Here is a 23,437-nt window from a genome sequence, read left to right on the forward strand (position 1 = left end):
CTAGTGATTAAACAACGGATAATTTAGCTTCTTTTTAGCTATTTTGAAACTGCGATGTAATATACATTCTACATTTTTTCTTTCGATTATCCGTTTACAGCGTAAATATCATGAATGTATTCTTCATAGCTTACCGAAAAATTGTATGTATTAAATGACTCTACATTATTAAGTAATGTCGATAAGCACCAGGTGCAAGATGAGTTGCTAACTTTTAAGTGATCTCGATAATTTTCTTTTGTTCGTTGACTTATGAGCAACCCACATTATACATTATTTACCTGTCCTTATTCATAGCGATAACATATGAGAAACAGAATAATTTGAATTGCATACAGAAAATATATCACGTAAAACCAAGCATTGCCAGGGCAGCATTACATGCCACAATTTGTTTACTACGTTTTAATCTCGAATTTATTTATAAAATAAAAACACATTTCGTTTGTTCAAAACAATCCATAGAAATAATATACACGTAATAAAAGCTTCGATTGCATGACCAAAAATACAAAAGGATAGATTGATAGATAAGTAAAGCGGATTGCCTTTGCGAACGAACGAACGGTGGTCTGTTATTGACCATCGCCTCGTCCAACAAGGATGTATTTAAGGTGTTAAAATTAGATGACCGACGTACTCACCACGAGTACCACTCAAATTCTTAGCAGTGATGAACGATCTATATACATGCACGTGAATGACGGAATGTGGAAGGCTTTGGGGGAAGGATGATCGATAGACAGAGCAGTTGGCCAGCGATGTGTGATCCTTACGTGCGATCACCATGGATCGTCCATGAAATAATGTTTTTGTTTCCTTGTCTTTAATTGATCTTGATTGCGAATTCGATTTAGCTTAGATGTAGGCTTGGACTCCCTATGCTTACGTTTAATTTAAATGTACGGTAATTTAATTGGTAGCGTAATTAATTTATGCTTATGTGTGTTTCATGTTTGGCTGGCTGGCTGGCAGGCTGGCAGGCTGGCGGGGCTCACTTGTTGCCGGCGTTAACGAGCACGCGCTGTCTCGTCGAGGAGTTCAGGGCCGGATTGCACATATTCGTGGTAAACTTGGAAAAGGAGTTGTGGAAGCCGTTGGCCTGGCCGTTGCTTGCGGGAGCCTCCTCGCCGTCCTTCAGCGCCTTGACGTGTCCGTTGGCATGTCCATTCGCTTTCACCGCCGGTTTGTCCTGCAATGAAGAAGATTTTAGCTTGATACTTGGGAGAACACAACATTGATTTCTAATGTTCAAAAAATATATAGATATTTTAAATTTGATTGTCTTATTACTCTAGTAATAAGGAAAAAAATATGTTTGTAATATTTTTTTTCTATGATACAAAAACGTAATATAAAAAATACGTTTACCTCATTTCCCCATACAAATTTAGTTTAAGGAAATTTATGAGAAATGAGGTATTCAGATCAAAAATTTGACATTGATAGAAAATGAAGACAAATAGTTTCAATTGGCCGAACAATTTAATATTGAAACAAGAAAGGAAAGCTAACTTCGGGCGGAGCCGAAGTTGATATACCCTTGCAGAATACTCTGTAAATTATATTCTCCAAAATTATTCATATGATGCATTCTTAATACTCATAAAAAATCCCAACTTCCTAACTTTAAAAACACCAAAGTTATGGCATTTCTAATCGTTCAGTTATATGGCAGCTATAAGATATAGTCGGCCGATCCTTATGAAATTTGGTATGTCGGATTGATTGGCCAAAAATAAAACCCATAGAAAATCCCAACTTCTTAACTTTACAAACACCAAAGTTATGGCACTTCCGATCAATCAGGTATATGGCAGCTATAAGATATAGTCGGCCGATCCTTATGAAATTCGGTATGTCGGATTGATTGGCCAAAAATAAAACCCATAGAAAGTCCCAACTTCTTATCTTTAAAAACACGCCCGATCCGGCCCGTTCCGACTTATATACTACCTGCAATAGAAAGACAACTTTTGGGAAAGTTTCGAGCAGATAGCTTTAAAACTGAGGGACTAGTTTGCGTAGAAACGGACGGACAGACTGACAGACGGACAGACGGACGGACAGACGGACGGACAGACGGACAGCGGACATGGCTAGATCGACTCTCCTGGTGATGCTGATCAAGAATATATATACTTTATAGGGTCGGAAATGTCTCCTTCACTGCGTTGCAAACTTTTGACTGAAATTATAATACCCTCTGCAAGGGTATAAAAATATGAATCCGTTTTCTTTTACCAAAAAATGATCAGTTTTCTCAACTTTCGGTTCAGGAATATTTTTGTGACCAGACTCGATTTTCGGCACACCGTGTTACAAATTGTAATTGATCAAAATATTATTGTGTGCAAAAACTAAAAATCTAAGACTTAAAGAAACTGTTTCCAAAATATTAGTGGAGGCAGACTGTGGTAAGCTAAGCAGTATGTAAATACATTATTATTATTGTACAACATTACACACTATAATGATGTGTATAGTATGTTCCTACCTTGCCACCGCGCTTCACATAGGCGCGCTTGTAGAAGTTTGAGAACAGGAAGTAAAACATCACCGCGTGGGCTCCGATGAAGTAAGCGAAGCCGATCGGGTAGTTGCAGTCGTTCTTGAAGAACAGCTGGAAGGAGTGCACCATCACCAGGACGAACTGGATCATCTGCAACACCGTCAGGTACTTCTTCCACCAAAGGTAGCGCTGCACCTTGGGGCCCATCGCGGCCAGCATGTAGTACGCGTACATGAAGATGTGCACGAAGGTGTTCAGGAAGCCGAAGAAGGTCGAGTGGCCGCCGGGCGTGAACTTGACGCCCCACCAGACGGACACGGGCATGATGCCGTGGTGGATCACGTGCAGGGTGGACACCTGGTCGTACCGCTTGCGCATCACGAAGAAGAAGGTGTCGAAGAACTCGGTGAACTTGGAGAAGTAGTACCACCAGCAACCCTCTGCGGTCTGCAAGATGAATTGGAAAATATGTTGGATTAATTATTATTCGCTTAAAACAATAAAGTTCTTCTAATCATTCTAAGAATTCCTAAAATATATTCAATCAAACGCACTTTTCATACTATAAATAAAATTAGCAGGCATTTTAAAATTGTAAATTTGTTGTCTTCTTACAATCAATTAGATAAGTCTTATTTAAAATAATAAATAAATAAATATGCTGGAGGTAGAGTTTTATACACTGGCTTTCTACTGGAACTCATTGCAATAAATAAAACCAAGAAAGGAAAGCTAACTTCGGGCGGAGCCGAAGTTGATATACCCTTGCAGAATGTTCTGTAAATTATGTTCTCCAAAATTATTCATATGATGCATTCTTAATAGTCATAAAAATCCCAACTTCCTAACTTTAAAAACACCAAAGTTATGGCATTTCCGATCGTTCAGTTATATGGCAGCTATAGGATATAGTCGGCCGATCCCGGCCGTTCCGACTTATATACTGCGTGCAAAGGAACGAAGGGTGTGTGCTAAATTTCAATATATCTTTCAAATATCTTTAAAACTGAGAGACTAGTTCGCGTAAAAACAGACAGACGGACATGCTTATATCAACTCAGGACGCGATCCTGATCAAGAATATATATACTTTATAGGGTCGGAGATTCTCCTTCACTGAGTTGCACACTTTTGACCAATATTATAATACCCTCTACAAGGGTATAAAAACAGTGATGCCAAAATGCAGCATAATATATATGTAATATTTCATTTATATAAAAATGCTACAAAATTGGTCATTCATCCAATGTTTCAGACGTTCATTGTTATGCAAAAGATCGGTCACAGCTTGGGTAGATCGATTCCGTTTGCCCTGGAACTAACGGTTGGACAAACCCCATGCTTATCAAAAACAAAAAATGGGTGATTTGCGAAATCTTTCACATGTCAACTTTCTAAGACCGCCACTTTCTTTGGGTCATTTACCCACTTTGGCCAGCCTGGCGACACACGTGAGATTCCTCGATCCGCGCTATTCACTATCTACTGGCCACACAGCCGGCCGGCTTTCGGTATCCATTTCTTTGTGATTAGCATAAAAGAACCTGTCGCTATTGCCATTTTTCTAATTTCTTGCCGCTTCGTGTCCAAAAACTGGTTGCTTACATAAAATCTGGCCAGTCAACAAAAGAACTTTGCTATTTGCCAGCCAACAGCTAAAATATAAATTTATAGCCCGATGTTTGGCTACACATATTTGCTTAGAGAAGTATGTGAAAGATTCCATATATACTTACACGAATCGCTTTTGGTGAGTAGGAATAATTAACGGGTTCGCATCGCAAATTATAGCCGTTCAGCCATCCACCTATGCAGGACTACAAATTCAAAAGGAGGGTACAAGTGGTTATTTTCCTGGGGAATTTACATAAAAAACCAATTTTTTATTACCTCGTAAAAGAGCCAGGCACTGAAGATAACCTGTGCTGCATTGTAGACGATCAAGACTTTGCGAAGCTCGAAAGGCTTTCTGTTCTCCATGAGCTTGGGTCCGAGCACCTGGAATAAGTCGTTGATTAGTCCCTTTGTGATTGCATCCTCTTCACATAGACTCTCAAATCTGAACCCCTCACCTTTGTCCTCGCGTGTGATTTTATATAAGCAAATGGAGGCCAAAGCCCGATGCAGCAAATATCAAATCAAATCAATCGACGCGACCGACTTTGTCTGTTGGTTTTGTGACAAGTTCGTTGCCTAAGTCTTTTGTTTGGCCTATTCACCACACCGCCCTCCCTTCCACCGCTCGATTTTAGCAGACATGTGAAAGTAAGTTAAATGCTTTTGTAAAATTATGAATGTGAACCAATGCAAAGCGGGAAACCTAAATAGAAATCGTTTTCGGAATTGATTTTTTTAATTTTGCATAATCGTCGCCTGGCGTTTGGGTCACCTTTCGACACCAGCTCTGCGCGACGACCGTCGCACAAATTGGATGGCCCTGAACCCCTAGCTCGCGTTTCACAGTCATTTTGCGACGCCATAAAGCGAAACTAGTTTGCGAAAGGATGCGCACAATCACCAGAAAAGAATCTGCCAGTTATGGTCTACAATATCAGCGTGAATTGCCTCATCGGAATGATTCTGTTCTGTCTGCTTTTAGTTCAATTCTGCTGCGTCTGTCCCCTGTCCCCTGTCCCCTGTCCAATAATTAAGGATCGGTGATTCCCAATCCCGAGGCACTTACCTTCACGATGTACGCGTATGTCAGACTAATGGCTATCGTGGGGAACGGCGAGCTCATGAGCGGGTAGTCTCGTGTTCGCGGATCCGACTTGTTGTCCATCAGATCCCGCCAGCCATCGTAGAACATTGTGAGGTAATCCTGCAAATGCAAAGACCAGAAAGATAACAGATAAGTCAAGTGGGCTAATGGGGAGTGGCCAATCACCCAGGCCATTTGGCGGGATCAAGTGTCAAGTCAATAAATTAGTAGCTGGCTATTGCAACACAACCGTTTCGGGCGAATTCAAGCCAGCTAAGTTAGAAAAGGCGGACAATTGACTGATTATGAGTATTGGGCGTTTGGCTTTGGATTTTGGTTTTAATTACAAGTTGGCTCGTAGCGAATCAATCACTTGGTGCAATGCCCGAAAACAAAGGAACCAACCCGAAAACCACAGTAATATGGTCGCACAAAACAACATTGAGCGCGAATTTCCGTATGGAGCTCCCCGATGGCAGACAATCCATGATTTTCTATCATATTTGTGGCGGTTATTTGCCATTGTCGATCAGCACTCTGCAATGCCAGCTGCATGAATATGGAAGAACATCGATATTAAAAGAAAAATCGGGCAAAAAAACTGGTGCAGCCGGCTGGCAGTGATGTTGCAATCCGCAATGGCCTCTTGTCCGTGTGATAAATAGCGAAACAAAACAATCTAGAAATGGCTGGACAGCCTGGCCGACTGACTGACTAGCACAGAAGTAATCGGTGGAAAACGGTGAGGAGGAAGTCTAGAGGGGATGCCAGGAAAAGCTAAACCAGTTCCGCGAGTGTTAATCGTCGCTTAAATAGTTAAATACCTGACTGACGGCAATTAAAGAAAACAACGCTACTCTTAATTGCAGCGGGGGCTGCAGCCGACTCCACGGAGGGGTTAGGGTTAACTTAATTGATTTGAACGAATCAGGGGCGTATGTGTGGATGGTGGAATGTCAAGGGAAATCCGCGATTTGGAAAGCACATTTGCTAACTCAATTAAATCGAAACCAACATAACTCAATTATTAAAGTGAAACTAACTTTTAGTCATTTGCAATTGTAATGGAAAAACTTAACCCCAATTGGATCCGCTGGCTCTTTTCTTGGCTTGGCTTTGTCCGTAATTAAGGAAATATTTCAAGCAGCGCAAAACTAGAAAAGTGCTGCCAATTAACATTTTATGGTTTTAATTTGTCAAAAAAATGTACCTGTGCCGCCTTGTTCTAAATTTTTCCTTCCGGAGGAAATAGAATCGAGATCAAGGTTAATCTTTGCAACGGAAAGTGATAATTGAGGCAGTCTCCTTCTGAAACATTGAAACTTTCCTTTATTTCCCATATTTTACGATCCAAGCTTGAACAACATAAATACACATCAGGTCGCTTAAACAAACGGTTTATCAATTTTTGCAATGTAACACTGAAACCAATTTCCTTGAATTTAACGATACCTAATATAGTTTATTAACGTCTATAAAATAATTATACAAATTTAAAAATCGCCTTGCTTATGAATTTGATTTGAATCGCGGGGCGTTTTTAATGATTGAGTTATGTAGACAGAATGGTATGTAATTTTGTCTCTTTTAAAGTTAGTGTCTCAACTTCATTTGATCAACGGGAAATTCGGCTAGTTAATGCAGGTGCAACTTTAACTTAGTCTAATTCTTACCCAGCTTGCTCAGAGCATTTTTGTTTTGCATAACCCCTAGCCGCGAAGCTAAGCACCCAGGTGTCTCAACTACGCCACTGGCCACAAACGGCTCATCCATCACTCTCGTCTGGCGGGCATCCATGCACATGGAGCGCCAACAAGACATAGACATAGGCGACCCAACAGGTGAACGGGTTGGGGAAAACAATGCTCGTTTGTCGCCTGGCCAGCTAAGTACGTCAGCCATCATCGTCGGCGGAGGGGCAGGAGATGCCAGTAGTACGCTGATCGAGCGTTGAAAGCCCCGTCATGCCGTTTGTCCATTAATGAACCGAGTCTGCCATTAGGCCGCCAGGTCAACTTGCTGACCGACTGGCTGAAAAACAGTGGTTGTGGGTGTGGCCAGCAATGTGTAATTGCTGGTTTCGGGGAGAACCGCTGACAAAGCCAAACAATTTCATCTTTCTGACGTATGGCAGTCGTGTTGCAAGTTTATAGAAATTTTAGCTACTCCGGCAATCGGACTTTTGAGCGTGTGTGTCGGCAAATGACTGGCAACATTTTCTATTACACATCCGACGTAATTCGGGATGGCAGTTGGCGAAGCGTCTCAAGACGGACTTTGGCGATGATTCAGACCTGGTTAACATAGGGCTGGCCCAGATATAAAGTTTCCGACTCGGTTTACTAGGTCTCAAAGTCCGGAAGAGTCGGCATCGCATCTCAACATTGTCGCCGTTGATTGCATCTAATTAAGATTCACCTTCCGAGATATTTTCAGGCGGAGATTTTCACTTTCTTAGGTGCGTGATAGTTAATTGAATTTAAGGAAGAAGGGGAAATCTGGAAAGTACAAATACCACTTTATGGATACTTTAACGGAATAGGGAAAATTACTAATGGCATAAGTGGTAAAAACTTTCAACAAATGACATCTTATATGCCACATAAATTATGTTCTCTGGAACTTCCGTAAGCTAATTGGTTAGACTGGCCATATTTAAAGACTTATATAAAACAAATGAGTATCATTTCTCTAAAATTAAATAATTAATATTAAAAGTACTGTGGTTACAAACTAGCTAAGCTTAAGAGTTTGCATTCCAACTTAAATATTTAAAATATTTGAAACTAGAAAATCAATAAGTATTAACTTTTACAAAGTAATTTGTGATTTAATATTGGTTTTATTTCTTTGTCTACTTAATTGCTTTGGTTATTTACAGTCTCATAAGTGTTTAGCTATTTCCTGTGCTGCAACATTTTTAGGTTATTTCAAGCTTTCTGGTATGTTGAAAGTATAATGTGTAGGTGTAAATCAAGTGTAAATTTGACCGATTATAAGCAACTATTATGCCAGACACCGCGAACACTCATTAACCAATTTGCATTGCACTTTTCCTGGCAGGTCAGAAACTAGTGCTTTAATTTCACATATTTTATGCCATTTGATTAAGGAAAATTACTTGCGATGAGCGTCATAAAACCCGTTTTCTCACACTATCTGGGTGAGATCCATTAAGTGAAAAATAGTATATACTTAACACGCATTATAGTGCACTTGCTAACGGAGTCAAAGTCGGAGCTACAGAGGACCACAAAGCGCAATTAAATTTAATTGTCGGTCTGTGCCGGTATTTGCTTAGTTTGGCTGTGTGTAAAAATTCCGTCAGTTTATGTCGCTGCATTTCCGAGTGGATGTCTTTTACTCTTTAAAGGCGGGGAAGCTGGAAGGTGCTCTAGTTAGAACCGACATTTATGGCCTTTACAACCAGTTTTTACAAGTGGCAGGAGCAAGTTCAGGCCTGTTCCGGAACCAGCAGAAATTTCATTCATAATTGACGGGCTTTGTGTGCACAACGCCAATCAGTTCATCTAATGATCTGTCATAATTCGATCTATCATCCCAAGCCATGTTTTGTCATGTCTAAGCTGGCAAGCAGTTTCTTGTTTTGGAGATTTTATCGAAGTGCAAACAAAAGACTTAAGACACGAACCTGCCGCACTGAAAACATGCGCAAGCGTGGGCCAAAAGTTTGTAGTCATTGCTGCTGTTCATTTTTCAAAAAGTGCGCACCTCCGTATATCACATTAGTTAGCTTCCTAGCGCTGATTTGAATACGCAATATAGCACTCGGCGACATCGTTAAAAGTGAATTATTGGAAGCTGCGATGGCAATAATGGATATTGTCCATCTGGGTGGTCGCAGAACAGCAGTTGGGGCGTAAACAAAATTAAGTGACCATCTGTAAGCTCTGAGCAAATCTGAAATTCTACTTTCGGTTTGTAGAACTTCGTTTTTGGCAAATCAAATTAAAAAAGTAAAGCATAGGAAATAAGAACAAATCAAAATAAAACCGGTATCTGGAAGAATCAAACAATTTATATACTACAATAAATATATGTTCATATAAATATATAATATGTAGAGTGGTTCGATTTATATTAAGGCAAGGTAATTTATAAATCGTAGATCTGATGTATACTATATGTGCATAGATTCTAAAAATTGACAGCTGATGGGCTTTGTATTGCTCTGAAAACGGTTTGCCAATATTTGGCAAATAATGGTTTACACCGCTGCGAAATCTTCAAAGCTTGTGTAATCCCCCTATCGAATTCTGCCGATTCACGGTGATGATGATGATGTGCTGGCCAGAATTTTAGCTTTTTGCCAAGCTGTCTCTTTTGGCCAAGCTGTCGGGTGCTGTTTGGACTTTGGCCCAGCAAATATGGCAGCTGAAAATGTATTGTATTTGTCATTACATAAAGCTCAGTTTGCGTAAGTCACAGCAGCAGCCACAGCCACAGCAGCAGCCCCAGCATCCCATCTCTTGGCAAAATGCTGGCCCTTATTCGCTTTCTTTGGTTCACACGCGCTCGCCACCAAATGCTTTCCCTAAAAACCCACAAAAAATGCTTCCGTCAGCAGCGGCAAGTGCAAAGCAGCATTTGTAATTGTTGTTGTGGCCGCTGCTGTTGCGCGTTACATTTTAACGCTTCATTATGCGCCATAAAGTCGGACGGGGTCCAGAAAGCCGTACAAATGAGCTGAAATTTACAGTGCCCATGATTCGGGCGGCTGTAAAGGCTGTCCCCGCAAACGCCGGCGATGAGTTGGCCATTCACCATTCACATCCATCATCATTGTTCGATGTCGCCATCGCGGCAACAGCTCCCCACCCCCATCTAGACCTGACCCACAAGGCAGTGACTAAGCCGCCGGACTGGGAACCTTTTGCCGGACAATGATTGTTTTTAGTCGCACTCGCTTGCGACAAATTGTCGCCCTAATGTGTTGCCAGTGACTGTGAAATAAGCGATCGGCTGTGAAGAGGCCACTCTGGCTCTAATCGCGGTCCACTGGGTTAGGCAAGCGGCCGGACAAACTGGCTGTTAATCACTGGAATCAAGTACTTAGGTATCTCGATCAAGTCAATAACGAATTTTGCCTTGTCATTATTATAAAATAGTCCCTAATTAATAACATTTGGTATCTAAAATTTTAAAATATACTGGACTTTATTTAATATTTTAATAAAAGGGATATAATTTTAAGTTTTAAATGATAAAATTACCTTTCAGAAAATATGATTTCTCAATAGATTCAATATTATTCTAAAGACTTTATTTAATACTCTACTAATTTGAATAAACGTTATAAAATTAATTCATATTTAATAACACCCTTACTTTATCAATAGGCTTATAAGCATATTTCTCTCAGTGATGTATCTAGGCCAAAAAGCCCCATACATATTCAGGGTTTTATGGTTCACATTCCCGCTTAGCTTTTGTGGATTTAACTAATTAATACTACTATTCCGATTTCAATGCCATCGTCTTTAGCTTTTTACAGTTTATTATTCATTCAAGCCGACGGAAAAAAGTCAATGGCATTCATCCCGGACCACAATGCTTGCAAAATACAAATTCCAAGCCCCGATACCGAGTTGGCTGCATTTTTGATCATTCAAATTTTTGGCTTTGCACAATTCGACCCAAAAGCTAATATAAATCAAATGGCCCGCGGACAGAAACATATTTGCTAGCATTTGCATTTGGTTGGTGCCGAGTGCCACAGTCGACAAAAGCAATTAAATTATCAGCGACTGAGCAGCAGCCACGATCGAACAACAAAAATGTTATTAACACTTTACAACATGTTGGCAATTAATTAAGCCAAGCGTCCGAAATCCCGGCCGTCACCCCTTTTCCCATCGCTCTGACTTCAGGTTCCGTCCCAGACTGTCTAAAAAAAGTATCTGACGGACTTGAGTTTCAAATGCATAATTGGGAAGACAACAAAGAGCGACAGAGACGAGAGACTGACGTAGAGAGAAGATGATATAGGCGTTGAGGCTGCGATGTAGTAACAGACTTCAGTTCAAATCTTAAAATTTTAGTAGGTATGTATTTCTTTGCAAGGCCAACCGGCCAGGCGGTTTACTGGCTGGGATTTCGCCTTTTGGATCTCTGTTTTTTATTATTTTCACATTTTTGCAATTGCTCTGGCGAGAGACACAGGTGTCAGCACTAGCATCTCTAAATCTCTTTCTCTGATTTATTGTAACGACTTTTATATAAGTCTCATCTGCCAGGCCAGCACTAAGCAATTTGCACAGTAAGAAAAAATTATGGTTTCCCGTTCGTAGAGCCGCATAATTGTCCAGCTCAACACTTTTACTTTCCCAGCAGCAGTCGAAAAGAAAAAGCAATAAGAGATAAATTTAAAGGGCCAAACAGGTTTCTGCCCATGTGGTGGGGGCCATCGGGGAGATCGGGGATCGATTGAAGCCGATCGAAGCTGAAACCCAAACTCGTGTCGCACTTAATGATTTTCGATCATTTAAGAAAAAATTGCTTTGAACGGAGGGGCCGAAGAAAAATCAAACTCGGACCACGAACCTGCGCAACTTTTAAATCAATTTATAGGTCAAGTTGAGCGCAGCACATAGGGGACTCAAAAGATACAGGGGCAAGCGGAGGGATAGTGTGTATCTTTGTATCGGTGTATCTGCAACTGGCTGGGAGCTAATATTCAGGCTCAGCCCGCGGCTTTTACCGCAGCGGCATCTTGTCTAATACGACAAGGCGATGATGCAACACTCCATAGACCACCACACACTCGATTGGTTAAATGCGTAAACAAATCTTCGGTAAATGGAAAGCCGTAAGGGAAAACACTACAAGATAAAAAATAAGAAGACAATAGAAACGCCTGTAAAACGCGATTATCGATACTGGGCTATTGTAGGTCAAGTTGAAATGCAGCTTTCAAACGAACACCAAACTGCGCGCGACTTGCACGCGACCGATCAGGAAATCGCAGGTGATTTCTCAACCGTGATCAGAAAAACGGGGCAGCAACATGTGCAACCAATCCACTTGTCACAGCAACAACATATGATATTCATGGGGTCAGTGACGTATCTTCTCTTTGGTGTTGGGGGTCTTTTCTACAAATTTTCCAATAGGTTTTACCCGAGGGAGGAGGGGAATTAAACCCCTGCCCACGCTACTGTGTGGTCTTTGTCCATCAGTATTTGCGTGTGATTTGCCAGAGAAGACTTAACTCTGTCCACTTTTCGAAGCAACTAAGTCGCGTTAATTTGGCAATCGAGCTTGGATGTTGTTCTCGCAGCCGCCGCTTGTCGTTGGCCCCAAATCCCCAGTAATTAGTGCAAAACATTTTTCAGAATGTATATGCAGTTTCGTTGCTGCTGTGCTGCTCCAAGTTGCCGCTTTGGGGGCGGTTTTACTCCGCTCACTGAACGCAGACGCGCGCGTCTCCGGCAGCGTTTCAAGTTGCAGGTTGTTGAAACGAACACAAAGAGAAATACGTATAACTTTATACCATCTTAAATCCACTTTCGGTTCTAACATTTAAAACTAATTGAGATTTCGGAATCTGGCTATTGCTGTAAAATAATGTTTCGTTTGTCAGTAAAAAAATATATATTCTTAAGATCAACAAATTTTTTAATTCGATTACTGTAGTTTTTTGGCTCAACACTTGGTATTCTTCTTTCGGTGTGAAACCGTATTTGGTTGCTGCAACAAGTAAAACGAGGACGGAAGCTAACTTCGGCAAGCCGAAGTTTTAATACCCTTGCAGACTTTGCCGAAGTTGCTAAAACTGAAAAAGTAGCGAAAGGAATAAGATATACATAAATAAACTAGATTTGCGTCGTTTGATGTCAATTGCTTTTATACTGCAAAAATGTCATATAAAAATGGAAAAAAAGGGATACTTTCGCAGCCTTTAACTATTTTTCCTACGGAAGCTATAAGAAATAGACGTCCGATCGGCAAGCGCTTTTACCCTAATCAAGATATGCGTAAATAAATAAGACTTGGAAAAATGTATGTCAGTAGCTTACACACTACGCGAAAAATTCAGAAAACCAACAAATTTGGACCGATTTCACCCTGTTGTTCCTATGGGAGCTGTAGGATATAGACGTCCGATCGTCACGTGCTTTTACCCTAATCAAGGTATGCATAAAAAAATACGATTTGGAAAGATTCATGTCAATTGCTTATATACTGTGCGAAATATCCTAAAAATCATTAAATTTTAACCGATTTCACCGTATTGTTCCTATGGGAGCTATAGGATATAGACGTCCGATCGCCAAGCGCTTTTACCCTGATCAAGGTATGCATAAAAAAATAAGATTTGGAAAGATTTATGTTAATAGCTTTTACACTGCGCGAAATATCTTCCATTCTTGAAAGTTATATCCGATTGTTCCTATGGGAGCTATAGGATATAGACGTCCGATCGCCACGCGCTTTTACCCTGATCAAGGTATGCATAAAAAAATACGATTTGGAAAGATTCATGTCAATAGCTTTTACACTGCGCGAAATATCATCAATTCTTGAAAGATATATCCGATTGTTCCTATGGGAGCCATAGGATATAGACGTCCGATCGGGGCGATTTTCAAACTTGATCTGCGTACACATGTTTTAGGACGAGTGTGAAAGTTTCAGATCGCTAGCTTTTAAACTGAGCTCGCAAACGGTATTGAAACAGACGGACAGACGGACAGACGGACAGACGGACAGACGGACATGGCTATATCAACTCAGGAGGTGATCCTGATCAAGAATATATATACTTTATAGGGTCGGAAACGTCTCCTTCACTGCGTTACAAACTTCTGACCAAAATTATAATACCCTCTGCAAGGGTATAAAAACTCAGTTAATAGTCAAGTGCACAGCTGCAAATACTCCACAGGCTAGCAAAGGTGCGTAAGTGTAAGTGAGTTCCCCAAATGCCATTCGAAAGCCTCAACTCAGATATTTTAGCTGATTCATTCTACATTGCGTCCGTCAGTCAGCGAATGTTTGTTTTTCTCGTGAGCGTATGTGGCATTAACTAGTAACAACTAGTCAGGTTATCCATCTGGATTCAGGTATTTAATATGCAATTCCGATTCGAATGGCGAACTTTGGTTTCGTCCCTGCTGCCATTTCCCTGTTTTAAGTTCCCTGCCCTCGTACATTACTAGCAATACGATTAAACAATCAATGACTTCTAGCTGGTCAATCATTTTACATTCACGTATTTTTTCTGTCCACTTACTTTAATTTCGTTTTCGGTTAAGCACTTTGTATTATGTTAAAATTGTTATTTATTTAGATAATAATCTATTATTTGTTACTTTAAAGTTTATTAGCTTTTACAATTTTATAATTATAAATTTAAACGTAAGCTTGATATTCCAAAAGGGATTTTATTTATTTGTAAGTCAAAAAAACAAAGCGAATTGTAATTGAACGCTAGAAATCACAGCTAATTTGAATGTTCTAAAAAAGGTCACAGCTTCTACCAATGTAAAAAGTTTATCCACAAATTCGCTTGTTACGTGACCCACAAATTTTATGAAATTATGTCATTGAAATTAATTTAATACATTCCAAGGAACTCATTCGATCGACCCAATTAAATCCGACAAAAGTATTTAAATTAAATGTTTTGGGGAAAGAAGAATTTGCAAAAAATGCAAATAACAACTTAAAAAGCTGTAAGGTAAGCCAGGCTGCTATATTTTGTGTGTTTTCAACGTCTTCACTCGCGTATCTTCACTGTCTAATCTCAAAGAGGCAATAATTTAATTTCAAACGACACTTACTTCAATCACGGTCCGATAAGAGTCCATAAATACCGTCATTGCGGGGTGCTTGCCGTATTAGGGTCTCACTTATGTCTCTCTTTACCTATCTTATCACGTTTAAACTGAAAGAGCTGCAACTTTAGTTGAATATGCACAAGTTGAAAAACAGCTGAGACATACGCACTTTTATAAATGTCGAACAATAAACCTTTGCCCAAATGGACTATTGGCAATTTAAGTGTGCAAAACGTCGTCAGTTACTCCGCTGAGAATATCGCGCATACGCCGCGTGGTGCCAAACAAACCGAAATAGAGCAGTGCATTGCCATCGCAGTCACATGCGGCAAACCTTATCTCACACGTATTTCAGTACTCTCTTGCTCCACCTAAGGTTTTGTATCTACTATATGCTCCCCCTACACTTTTGTACTATTTTTCTCTTACCAAAAACAGCTGAGTGCCGTGCGGCAGTCGACAATAAGCCAACGTCAACGTCGCTAACTGGCTCTCTAATGTGGCTAACTGACCCACAGGGACTGCAAGCAAATCGGCTGATTAAAGCACATTTTTATTATGATCACTCAGCGGGGCTGCGCAGTTTGGCAGCTGGGTGGCAGTGGCTCTAGCCGTCTGGCCTAGTAAAATTTGCCGCCTGCGTCTTTGCACTTTTCAGTGTCAAAAGAGCCAACACAAAAATGCGGCTAAAGTCCCAGTCGAAAATAAAATCGAGGTGTAATAATTATTGTGTAAGAGGCCAAAAGGAGAAGAAAACAACGCAAAGATTTGAATAAGTTTCGATTTCTGGGTTGCCTTTTTTGTGAAATGGTGTAATGCGAGTGATCATTAGCCAGCGGCAGCGGCGATTGGTTAACCCACTGGGATTTTTTTTTCGAATTTGCAGAGCTGGCGTTGAATGAATATGAAAATCACTGGATTTCTACACCCAGCAGCATCTGCAATGATGCGCAGAAAGCATAAGTGAAGTGGAAGGCACAAAGCGGTTGGCCTGGCCCTGAGGGGCTATCATTTCACTTGCGATCGCCAGTTATCCCATATCCCCAGTTGAGATTCAAGGTCAGCGCTGCACTGCATTTCCGTGTGAAATGTTGTCGGGCCAGCTCGTGAGCTGGTCAAAGCCAAAAGCCAGCCTTCACTTCACTTCACTTGACTGCCAGCCAGCGATGTCGTTGGTGCCGCAGACGTAAGAAGGCAGCAGCGGAGAAATAAGTGCAGCGCTGGCAATTCTGTTCGCGAAACTCAAGTGCGAATGACTCTAGCAAAACAGAAAACGCTCACGTTTTGGGGCAGAAAGCGCAGGTAAAAGCATCGAAAGGTCTGCGCGGCGTCGGCAAAAATGCATTTGAGAAAGACATTGAAAAACCTTGCTGGCGAATGTGTACTTGAAAATGGAAACCAGTAGCCAGAGCTCGGTTTTTTTCCACTTCAAAGAAAGCGAATAAGAACAGGGAATGGCTGGTGTATGAACGGCTTCCTCGGTGAACAATTTGCTCGATTAGTCTTTACGGAAACATTGCGAATATTTTTCCACGGGGCTTGGGGCTTCCTTTTTCATTATTTTGTATTAATATTTTACTTAACAGCAACACACACAAATCGTGTGCGAAGGGTCATTTGGAAGATTAATGGAAAAAAGCCCAAGTCTACGTATGTACATTTGTTCAGGCTTGCATGTTGGGGGTCGGCCACAAAATTACTGGTTGGCAAGCCATTTGAATGTAGAGGGACTTCGATTGAATCAATTTTCCATTGAGTCACACCTCCACTTTGGAAACCCCCTTACTTACCATTTTGTTTAAACTCGAGGTTTTTAGGCACTAGAAGTCGGTTTATCTTTCGATTAAAACAAGGAAACGTGTTTTATGTATTCACTTGGCTAATTTACAGAGATTTTCTCGTCTTTGGCATACGATTTATCACTTTCAGCGCACTATCCTTGCTCGTTTGATTTAGCTTAGTTAGTTTTCAGAGTTTTACACACGCACACACCGTTTGACCATCGCTATAGGGTTTCTTGGTTTCTACATCATTATCGGGGAGCTGCTGGATGCTGCGACTGCGACTGCTGGACCTTACTGGACAACAACTGGACAGCGACTGGGCGAGCGTGCGCTTTTTACATTCAAATCAAAAACACTGAAATAAGTTTGATTTCACGCTGTCGCTTTACTTTTATACCGACTCGTAGTCGTAGGAGCGGAGTTGGCTGTCCGTCGACGCCGGCGCAGCGTCGGCGCAGAGCAGCGGCGCCGACCGCTCATTTTAGGCGAGCGGAGCGTGTGAGCCGAAGTCGCAGCCGAAAGCTTTCGGCCAAGTTCTGAGCAACAGGTTGCACGGCTACTTCGCCTCTCGCTCTGGCAGCCGGATTATGGGGACGTTCGGATTTTGTGCTTTAGCGCTTGTGGGCAAGGACGCCAGAGCCAGAGCGACCAGTGGCCCGGCCCTTTGGAATCGTATTTACACGCGAAATTTGCACCCACGCCCAAGGGCGGCGCTAATTACCACCAATCTTATTCTCGGAACGGGACTTTTTAGCTCGTCACGGCATCGATGATTGCACCGCTCAAAGTTCTCAAAAATATCCATTAATTAACCCTAGACCGCCCTTTCATGTCGGAAAAGTGTGCAAAAAATTATAATATCCACATACAATATCGGCTTAGAGAGAGCGGAGTAAAGATACCCAGCAACGAACCCAAGTCGATGAATATTTATTTGGACAAAAGCAGAAGGGGCTGCTAAACCAGTTCCGCGTGGGCTCTTGAATATTTATAATGCCCTAGTCTTCATTTTTCTCTGTTTGCCTTCGTGGTGTTTAATAAACGGCCAAAATGCGCGGTGAACTTGTGAAAAAACAAAGCTCCCAAATGGGAAGAGCGACTTCTATTGCTCGCATAGTCCAGGCAACCTGACATATACTTAATAAAAACCTTATGTACTTGACTTTATGTGGGCTCGACAATTAGAGTAGGGGTTACCAACCGCATCCGGATCGAACTTTGACAGCGGTTTTGGTTGAGTATTTACTTACCCTCAATTAACGACCCTTCTACTACTTTGATTCTAATTTACCTGCTAAAAGTCTCACCATTGCCTCACAGATTCAGTGCGCTTTTCGACAAAAAAAAACCAAAGTAATGCAACAAAGCAAACATTTGCTTCTTTGGTCTAAAGTTCGCTGCATGGCCGCAGCGTGCAAGATCTTTTTGCGGAATTCTAACCGAATAACACGTAACTGACCATGTAATCTAGCCGCGCCATATTAGCATGTGCAAACAGTTGGTTGAATATGTATGAATTGGTAGCCCTTTGCTGATCCCATCTAACAGATCCGAAACACGCGTCTACCATATTGGGGAGTTTTTGAATACAATCTTCTCAAGGGCTTTTCTGGTGGCTGTGTGACTAAAGGAAAAATTTTTTATGGATTGATCTTAGATCAGCGGGACGAGCCTTATATGGATGGCCAAAGGTTGTCTGAGAATATTGTTATGATTCTTAAACATTCCATTCTTTAAACAAGTTGACGAATCTTATAAATTTTTAAGAATATGTTTCACAAAAACCTCTGTTGAAATAAAGACAATACAGTCTAATATTTTTTTGCTACCGAAATAGTTACGTTGCCTGTAAGCCACGCGTCTTATATCATATTTTAATGTGAACTTAAAAACCAACAAATGCTTACTTGATAACCAAATAAGACCCTGAGTTTGCGCAAAAATTTACATGCAAATCCAAATGATAACCTAATGTGGTAATATATAAATATAATGGTATGGTATGGTATATAAATAAATATAATTTATATTTAAATTTTTGTTTTCAGGAAAAATGCGCTCCAGATTTATGAGCAATTTGAATATAGATATTCAAATATGTTGATTTTTATACCCTTTACTCGTAGAGTAAAAGGGTATATTGTATTCGTGCAAAAGTATGTAACAGCTAGAAGGAAGCGTTTCCGACCCTATAAAGTATATATATTCTTGATCAGGGTCACTAGCCGAGTCGATATAGCCATGTCCGTCTGTCCGTCTGTCTGTCCGTCTGTCCGTCTGTCTGTCCGTCTGTCTGTCCGTATGAACGCTGAGATCTCGGAAACTATAAAAGCTAGAAGATTGGCATTTTGCATGCAGATTCTAGGAGTTCCTACGCAGCGCAAGTTTGTTTCAAAAAGGTGCCACGCCCCCTTTAACGCCCACAATCGCTTATATACGATTTTAAAAATTTAAATATTTCGGAAAAGTAAAAATGCAGTTTTATTGTGTTTATCAATACATATCGAAATGTAGAAGAACTTTTTCAAGTCGGACCATTCGTTAAAAAGTTATGCGTGATCAAAGTTTCTATCTCCATCTCCCTCGCACTCCCTTTACCTGAGTAACGGGTATCTGATAGTCGGGGCACCCGACTATAGCGTTCTCTCTTGTTTTACATTTGCATTATGCATTCGCAAAGTTAAAGGAACTTAGCCGCAACAATTTCATTTGCCCGATCGATTTCACATTTTCCGCTTGTCCGTCTTCTACTGACCATCAGATCAGATCGAAATAAGCGTGCCCTCGACTGCCGCAACCGTCCGGTTTTTTCGGCTCGACAACAGCCTCTTCCGGTGCTCATCCCAGGGGTACAATGACTTTTTTGCGGAGGCGCTTCGCAGTGTTATGTCTGGTGTTTTGGTTTTTGCGAGCACACGCCGCGTATGCTTAATGGCACAACCTTCGGCCCAGAAACATTGACTTCAGTTCGGGTTTCAATCGGACAAACCAACTGACGACCGTAATGATGCCACGCAGATGGACCGCGTCCAATTTTGCCCAGCATCTGGTGGGAGTGGGTGTCGATCGTCGACCAAAGTCATTGTTTACTGGGCCAAGCTTAGGAGTGTTTTTGTGCTTGTTTTTGGACTCTCGTTGGTAATATTGGCCTCATCCGCGCTTGGCGATAATAAAAAAACTTGAGTTCAAGGTTGCGTCTCTCGTAAAATTACCGAGACTATCAATTCACCCTTATACGGAATAAATTCTAAATCGGACTGGGCTAATGAGCATTGGAGAGGAGCGCAAAAGTAGAATTATCTAGGAATATGGTCACTTAGTCCAAGTCCGAGTCGCTTGGACTGCACCTCCCTGCAGTTGTGCAAGCCGAAATGATTGATGCCGGAGTCTCAACAGCCCTCAAAGCCACAAAGGCTGCCGCCACGTTGCATTGCAACACCTGGGCACTGAACGAAAATCGAAAACCTAGAATCTACCAAATTACGTAGAAAGCACTTTGACTTTGACGTATTAAACAGTTTTTGAGTACTAAATAACGAAATTTTTTAATTTAACTTACCTTAATTATTTTTGGTTAATTTCTAAAAAATTGGTTTATATTTTGTTAAATTTTAATAAAAACTGTTAGTTCTTTATTTTTGATACAAAAGAATTGTTTTTAAAATCAAAGTCGAAAATACATTCATACATTCATACATACATACATTCTTTATTTTTCTGTAATAATTACTCACTGTTGCCTTCGATTTTTGTTTAGAGGTTAATATTTTTATATTAAATTATATACTAATAAAACTTATGATGAAAAGAAAAAGAAATCATCAATTTTTCCTTCCCTTCATTTTAGTTTCAGTGTAGCGAACCCATAGGTGATACTGCTGGTGCTTTTTTGATTATTAAATAACGGTTAAGTCAAGTGGCATTTTCCGATTCTGCAAATCATTCTCGCCTTTACATTAACGTGGAATTTTCGTCTGAGGCAATGCAATCGAAAGTGTGAAATACCAAAGTCAGGAAAGAATAATAAACCGAAACACGAGTCATTCTCCTGACACCCGTCCCCCGCCGAACCCGTGATTATAATTCAAGCACAATCAAGACCTGCCAATTTCGATTTAGCACATGTACATAGAGATGGCCGTACGCTTAGAAAAATATTTAAAACAATAAACCTCGACTTGACTTCCCATTCAGCGCCATTTCGACCACATTTCTTGACTGCCCCCAACAAGTTCCGAACGATCCGATCGATCTACGGCCAGCTCGATCCCCTCAAAGTCCAGAGAAGACGCAAACTGGTGACGAGGGCGAAACAGATGAAGACGCAGAGATGGAGATGAAGATGAAGATGGAGATGGGGTTTAGTACGCGCATAAAAACAAGAGAGACATTAGAAATTGCGCAAGGCGTTCGTGTTTGAACATTGATCGGCCATCGTGAAATTATATCAAGGTCAGCTGGTTGACACAAAAACCAAACGAATCAGCTAAATAACATTAATTGATGGATCTGTGCGATCCAAGTCAGGCAATTCGTTAGCCCTCCAGCATGGGGGAATAATCTGCACTGCGGATTTGCATAAGAAGAGGCAGTCAATTTTAAATGAATTAAATTAAGATATATATTAAATGCATTTCCTTTATTTTTTTCGATTGCGCAAACAAGTTTTTATTCACATGCAAAGTGTGGCCGTAAAACGAGCAAGTAACGGTAAATAAAATGCATTTACGATAACTAACGTTTATTTATATTATTTATGAGCAGTTTGATTGATTTGAATAAATAATTCGAGCGCGTAAGTAGACACACTGGTTTGGGTCTAGATTTATAGTAAAACAAAGTTATGCCCTTGCTGGGGAGTGTGACCACTTTCTGCATGGCGTTTTGGTATTATTTACGAAATCAGCGACGAGACCACTGCAAAAACGTAAGTAAGAAGAAGAGCACAGCACAGGTCATAAGAATGGAATCCCAAGTGACGATCCACAGATATTACAGCCGACAAGCCAAGTATTCCGGATCCGCTGATCCAGACCTGGAGCTCTGCATCAAGCACTGTGGCGGGGACGTGGTCAGAATGGAATTGGTGAACCGGCTCCATGGAATCCAGCTGCAGCACAAATTGCGCCGGTTACTGCTGCTCTTGTTCCTAGCTATCGCCTATTTTGTCGGAGTATGCGGTTTCGGGAGCAGAAGCCTGGGCATTCTGCAGCCCCGTATCCTGTACCCTCTGGTTACCTGTGTTTCCGTGGCCATCCTGATGCTCCGATCCACTCTGAACTTGGTGCAGGCAGAACGATTGTTCTACAGCTGGGACATGGCTCTTCAGACGGAAACGGTGCGGTCCTTCGGCAGGGAATCTGTGCTGTGCATCCAGCGAGGGCACATACAGGACATTGTGCTCAACGAAGTCATTGAAGATGTAAGAACAACATACATACACTTCTTAATTTATACAAAATTATTTTTGAGTTTAAAATGCCGAATTTGATATATGTAGATATCTACAACAAGCATGTTATCATCTTCAGCTGACATATCAGAACAATCAGCATTAATACCAATACCCGCATTGTCCTATACCGAAGTTTCCTATAAATCTCTAATGGTTTCTGTAATAAGTTAAAAAGGTTTCTGAGACATCAAAATTTGACTTTCACTTGGACAAGATTTATTTATATGCCATTAATGCTGTTTTTATTTTAAATTGTGACATTTTTTCTTCTTACTATTTCTGTATCAGTTAGATGTGAAGTATATGCTAATATTACGAACCAAAGGAACCCAGTTTAAGAAGCGGCCCATTGTTCCCCTGTTGACTGTAAGTTTCGCTGTCGTTACCCTTTTCCCTTATCTAATGTGTAAACTCTTGAATCCCAGAGCCAATCTCCGTCGTTTGAATGTCTGCAGCATTCATATCGCGTCCTGCATGGATATTGGCTGAACAGCGCCAAGGATCGATCAGAGCAGTCCTACAACAAGGACAAACAGTCCATAGTGAAGTCGTAGTCTTTAACCATATTGCTGAACTGTTTTAAAAAAAGTTTTCATTAAAAATCGAGACTGTTAGTACATATTAAACAATTTTACCACTACTGTGGACGTGGTTTTCTCATCTTCGGCAGGCAGGGGTGGTAATGATGGAACATTCAACTCCGATTCCACAATGTTAAAATCAGCCCGAACCTGTAAGCATAGACCTCTGGGTTTATTAAGCCCCAAATTTTTTATTTCACGCTCCCGTACTAAATTGTTCAGCTCTGTTCTACATTTCTTTTTGAGGACTTGACGATAGGTCTTCAAGTAGGTATCCTTGTTGCTGTTTAGCTCCTTCTGGATATTCTGCAGATCAATCAGTTGCTGAAGCGTTAAATCTGCAAATATACATTTTTATTTTAATCAAGATATAATTAATACCGCTCACCTTCCATGGCGTCTCTTTTTGTTTTGAAATAAGGCCTGTGTTGGTAAGCGCTGAACTTGAATGAACGGTCACGGTAAATACTCCCTTTATGCTACTAATCTATACATAAAACTGGATTAAAAAAAGCAAACTTATCGATAGACTTCGAGTTATACCGTCTTCTCACAGAGATCCATCCAACATCCGTTGAACCAAAGATCAATATAATCT

At 40.8% G+C, this 23,437-nt stretch overlaps 3 protein-coding genes across 5 annotated transcripts; 1 reads left to right on the top strand and 2 right to left on the bottom strand.

Annotated features, from left to right (window-relative positions):
- Positions 1-62: 62 nt before the first annotated feature.
- LOC108042476 (elongation of very long chain fatty acids protein) lies at positions 63-17,161 on the bottom strand. Of its 2 annotated transcripts, none has more exons than XM_017120795.2 (6): positions 16,810-17,161; positions 5,199-5,336; positions 4,406-4,513; positions 4,252-4,332; positions 2,498-2,959; positions 63-1,192 (listed from the first exon to the last, which is right to left on the bottom strand). In XM_017120795.2, the coding sequence occupies exons 1-6, from the start codon at positions 16,810-16,812 to the stop codon at positions 995-997; spliced, it is 990 nt and encodes a 329-aa protein (XP_016976284.1). In that variant the 5' UTR covers positions 16,813-17,161; the 3' UTR covers positions 63-994. The 2 variants fall into 2 exon arrangements, with proteins under 2 accessions (XP_016976284.1, XP_016976283.1); XM_017120794.2 differs by lacking the exon at positions 16,810-17,161 and adding an exon at positions 15,023-15,126.
- A 4,582-nt stretch (positions 17,162-21,743) lies between these two features.
- Positions 21,744-22,898, top strand: LOC108042466. 2 transcript variants are annotated; one of them, XM_017120773.2, is made up of 3 exons: positions 21,744-22,225; positions 22,547-22,624; positions 22,684-22,898. In XM_017120773.2, the coding sequence occupies exons 1-3, from the start codon at positions 21,767-21,769 to the stop codon at positions 22,810-22,812; spliced, it is 666 nt and encodes a 221-aa protein (XP_016976262.1). In that variant the 5' UTR covers positions 21,744-21,766; the 3' UTR covers positions 22,813-22,898. The 2 variants fall into 2 exon arrangements, with proteins under 2 accessions (XP_016976262.1, XP_016976263.1); XM_017120774.1 differs by lacking the exon at positions 22,684-22,898 and having other exon boundaries at positions 22,551-22,624.
- On the bottom strand, positions 22,718-23,326 carry LOC108042467. Its single transcript, XM_017120775.1, has 4 exons — positions 23,228-23,326; positions 23,050-23,177; positions 22,894-22,989; positions 22,718-22,832 (listed from the first exon to the last, which is right to left on the bottom strand). The coding sequence occupies exons 1-4, from the start codon at positions 23,232-23,234 to the stop codon at positions 22,776-22,778; spliced, it is 288 nt and encodes a 95-aa protein (XP_016976264.1). The 5' UTR covers positions 23,235-23,326; the 3' UTR covers positions 22,718-22,775.
- Positions 23,327-23,437: the final 111 nt, after the last annotated feature.

The sequence above is a fragment of the Drosophila rhopaloa genome, unplaced genomic scaffold (genome assembly GCF_018152115.1).
Source record: "Drosophila rhopaloa isolate 14029-0021.01 unplaced genomic scaffold, ASM1815211v1 contig_155, whole genome shotgun sequence".
NCBI classification, from domain to species: Eukaryota; Metazoa; Arthropoda; class Insecta; order Diptera; family Drosophilidae; genus Drosophila; species Drosophila rhopaloa.

What these genes read in the sequence shown, in the direction of transcription:
- LOC108042466 (XM_017120773.2), top strand. Translation starts at nt 21,767, where the DNA reads ATGGAATCCCAAGTGACGATCCACAGATATTACAGCCGACAAGCCAAG. An exon ending in TCAACGAAGTCATTGAAGAT is followed by an intron (nt 22,226 to 22,546) that starts GTAAGAACAACA and finishes TTTCTGTATCAG; the next exon opens with TTAGATGTGAAGTATATGCT. An exon ending in CCATTGTTCCCCTGTTGACT is followed by an intron (nt 22,625 to 22,683) that starts GTAAGTTTCGCT and finishes CTTGAATCCCAG; the next exon opens with AGCCAATCTCCGTCGTTTGA.
- LOC108042476 (XM_017120794.2), bottom strand. Translation starts at nt 15,061, where the DNA reads ATGACGGTATTTATGGACTCTTATCGGACCGTGATTGAA. An exon ending in CATACGCGTACATCGTGAAG is followed by an intron (nt 4,514 to 5,198) that starts GTAAGTGCCTCG and finishes GACTTATTCCAG; the next exon opens with GTGCTCGGACCCAAGCTCAT. An exon ending in ACTCACCAAAAGCGATTCGT is followed by an intron (nt 2,960 to 4,251) that starts GTAAGTATATAT and finishes TTCATCTTGCAG; the next exon opens with ACCGCAGAGGGTTGCTGGTG.
- LOC108042467 (XM_017120775.1), bottom strand. An exon ending in GAACAGAGCTGAACAATTTA is followed by an intron (nt 22,990 to 23,049) that starts GTACGGGAGCGT and finishes CTATGCTTACAG; the next exon opens with GTTCGGGCTGATTTTAACAT. An exon ending in AAACCACGTCCACAGTAGTG is followed by an intron (nt 22,833 to 22,893) that starts GTAAAATTGTTT and finishes TTTTTAAAACAG; the next exon opens with TTCAGCAATATGGTTAAAGA.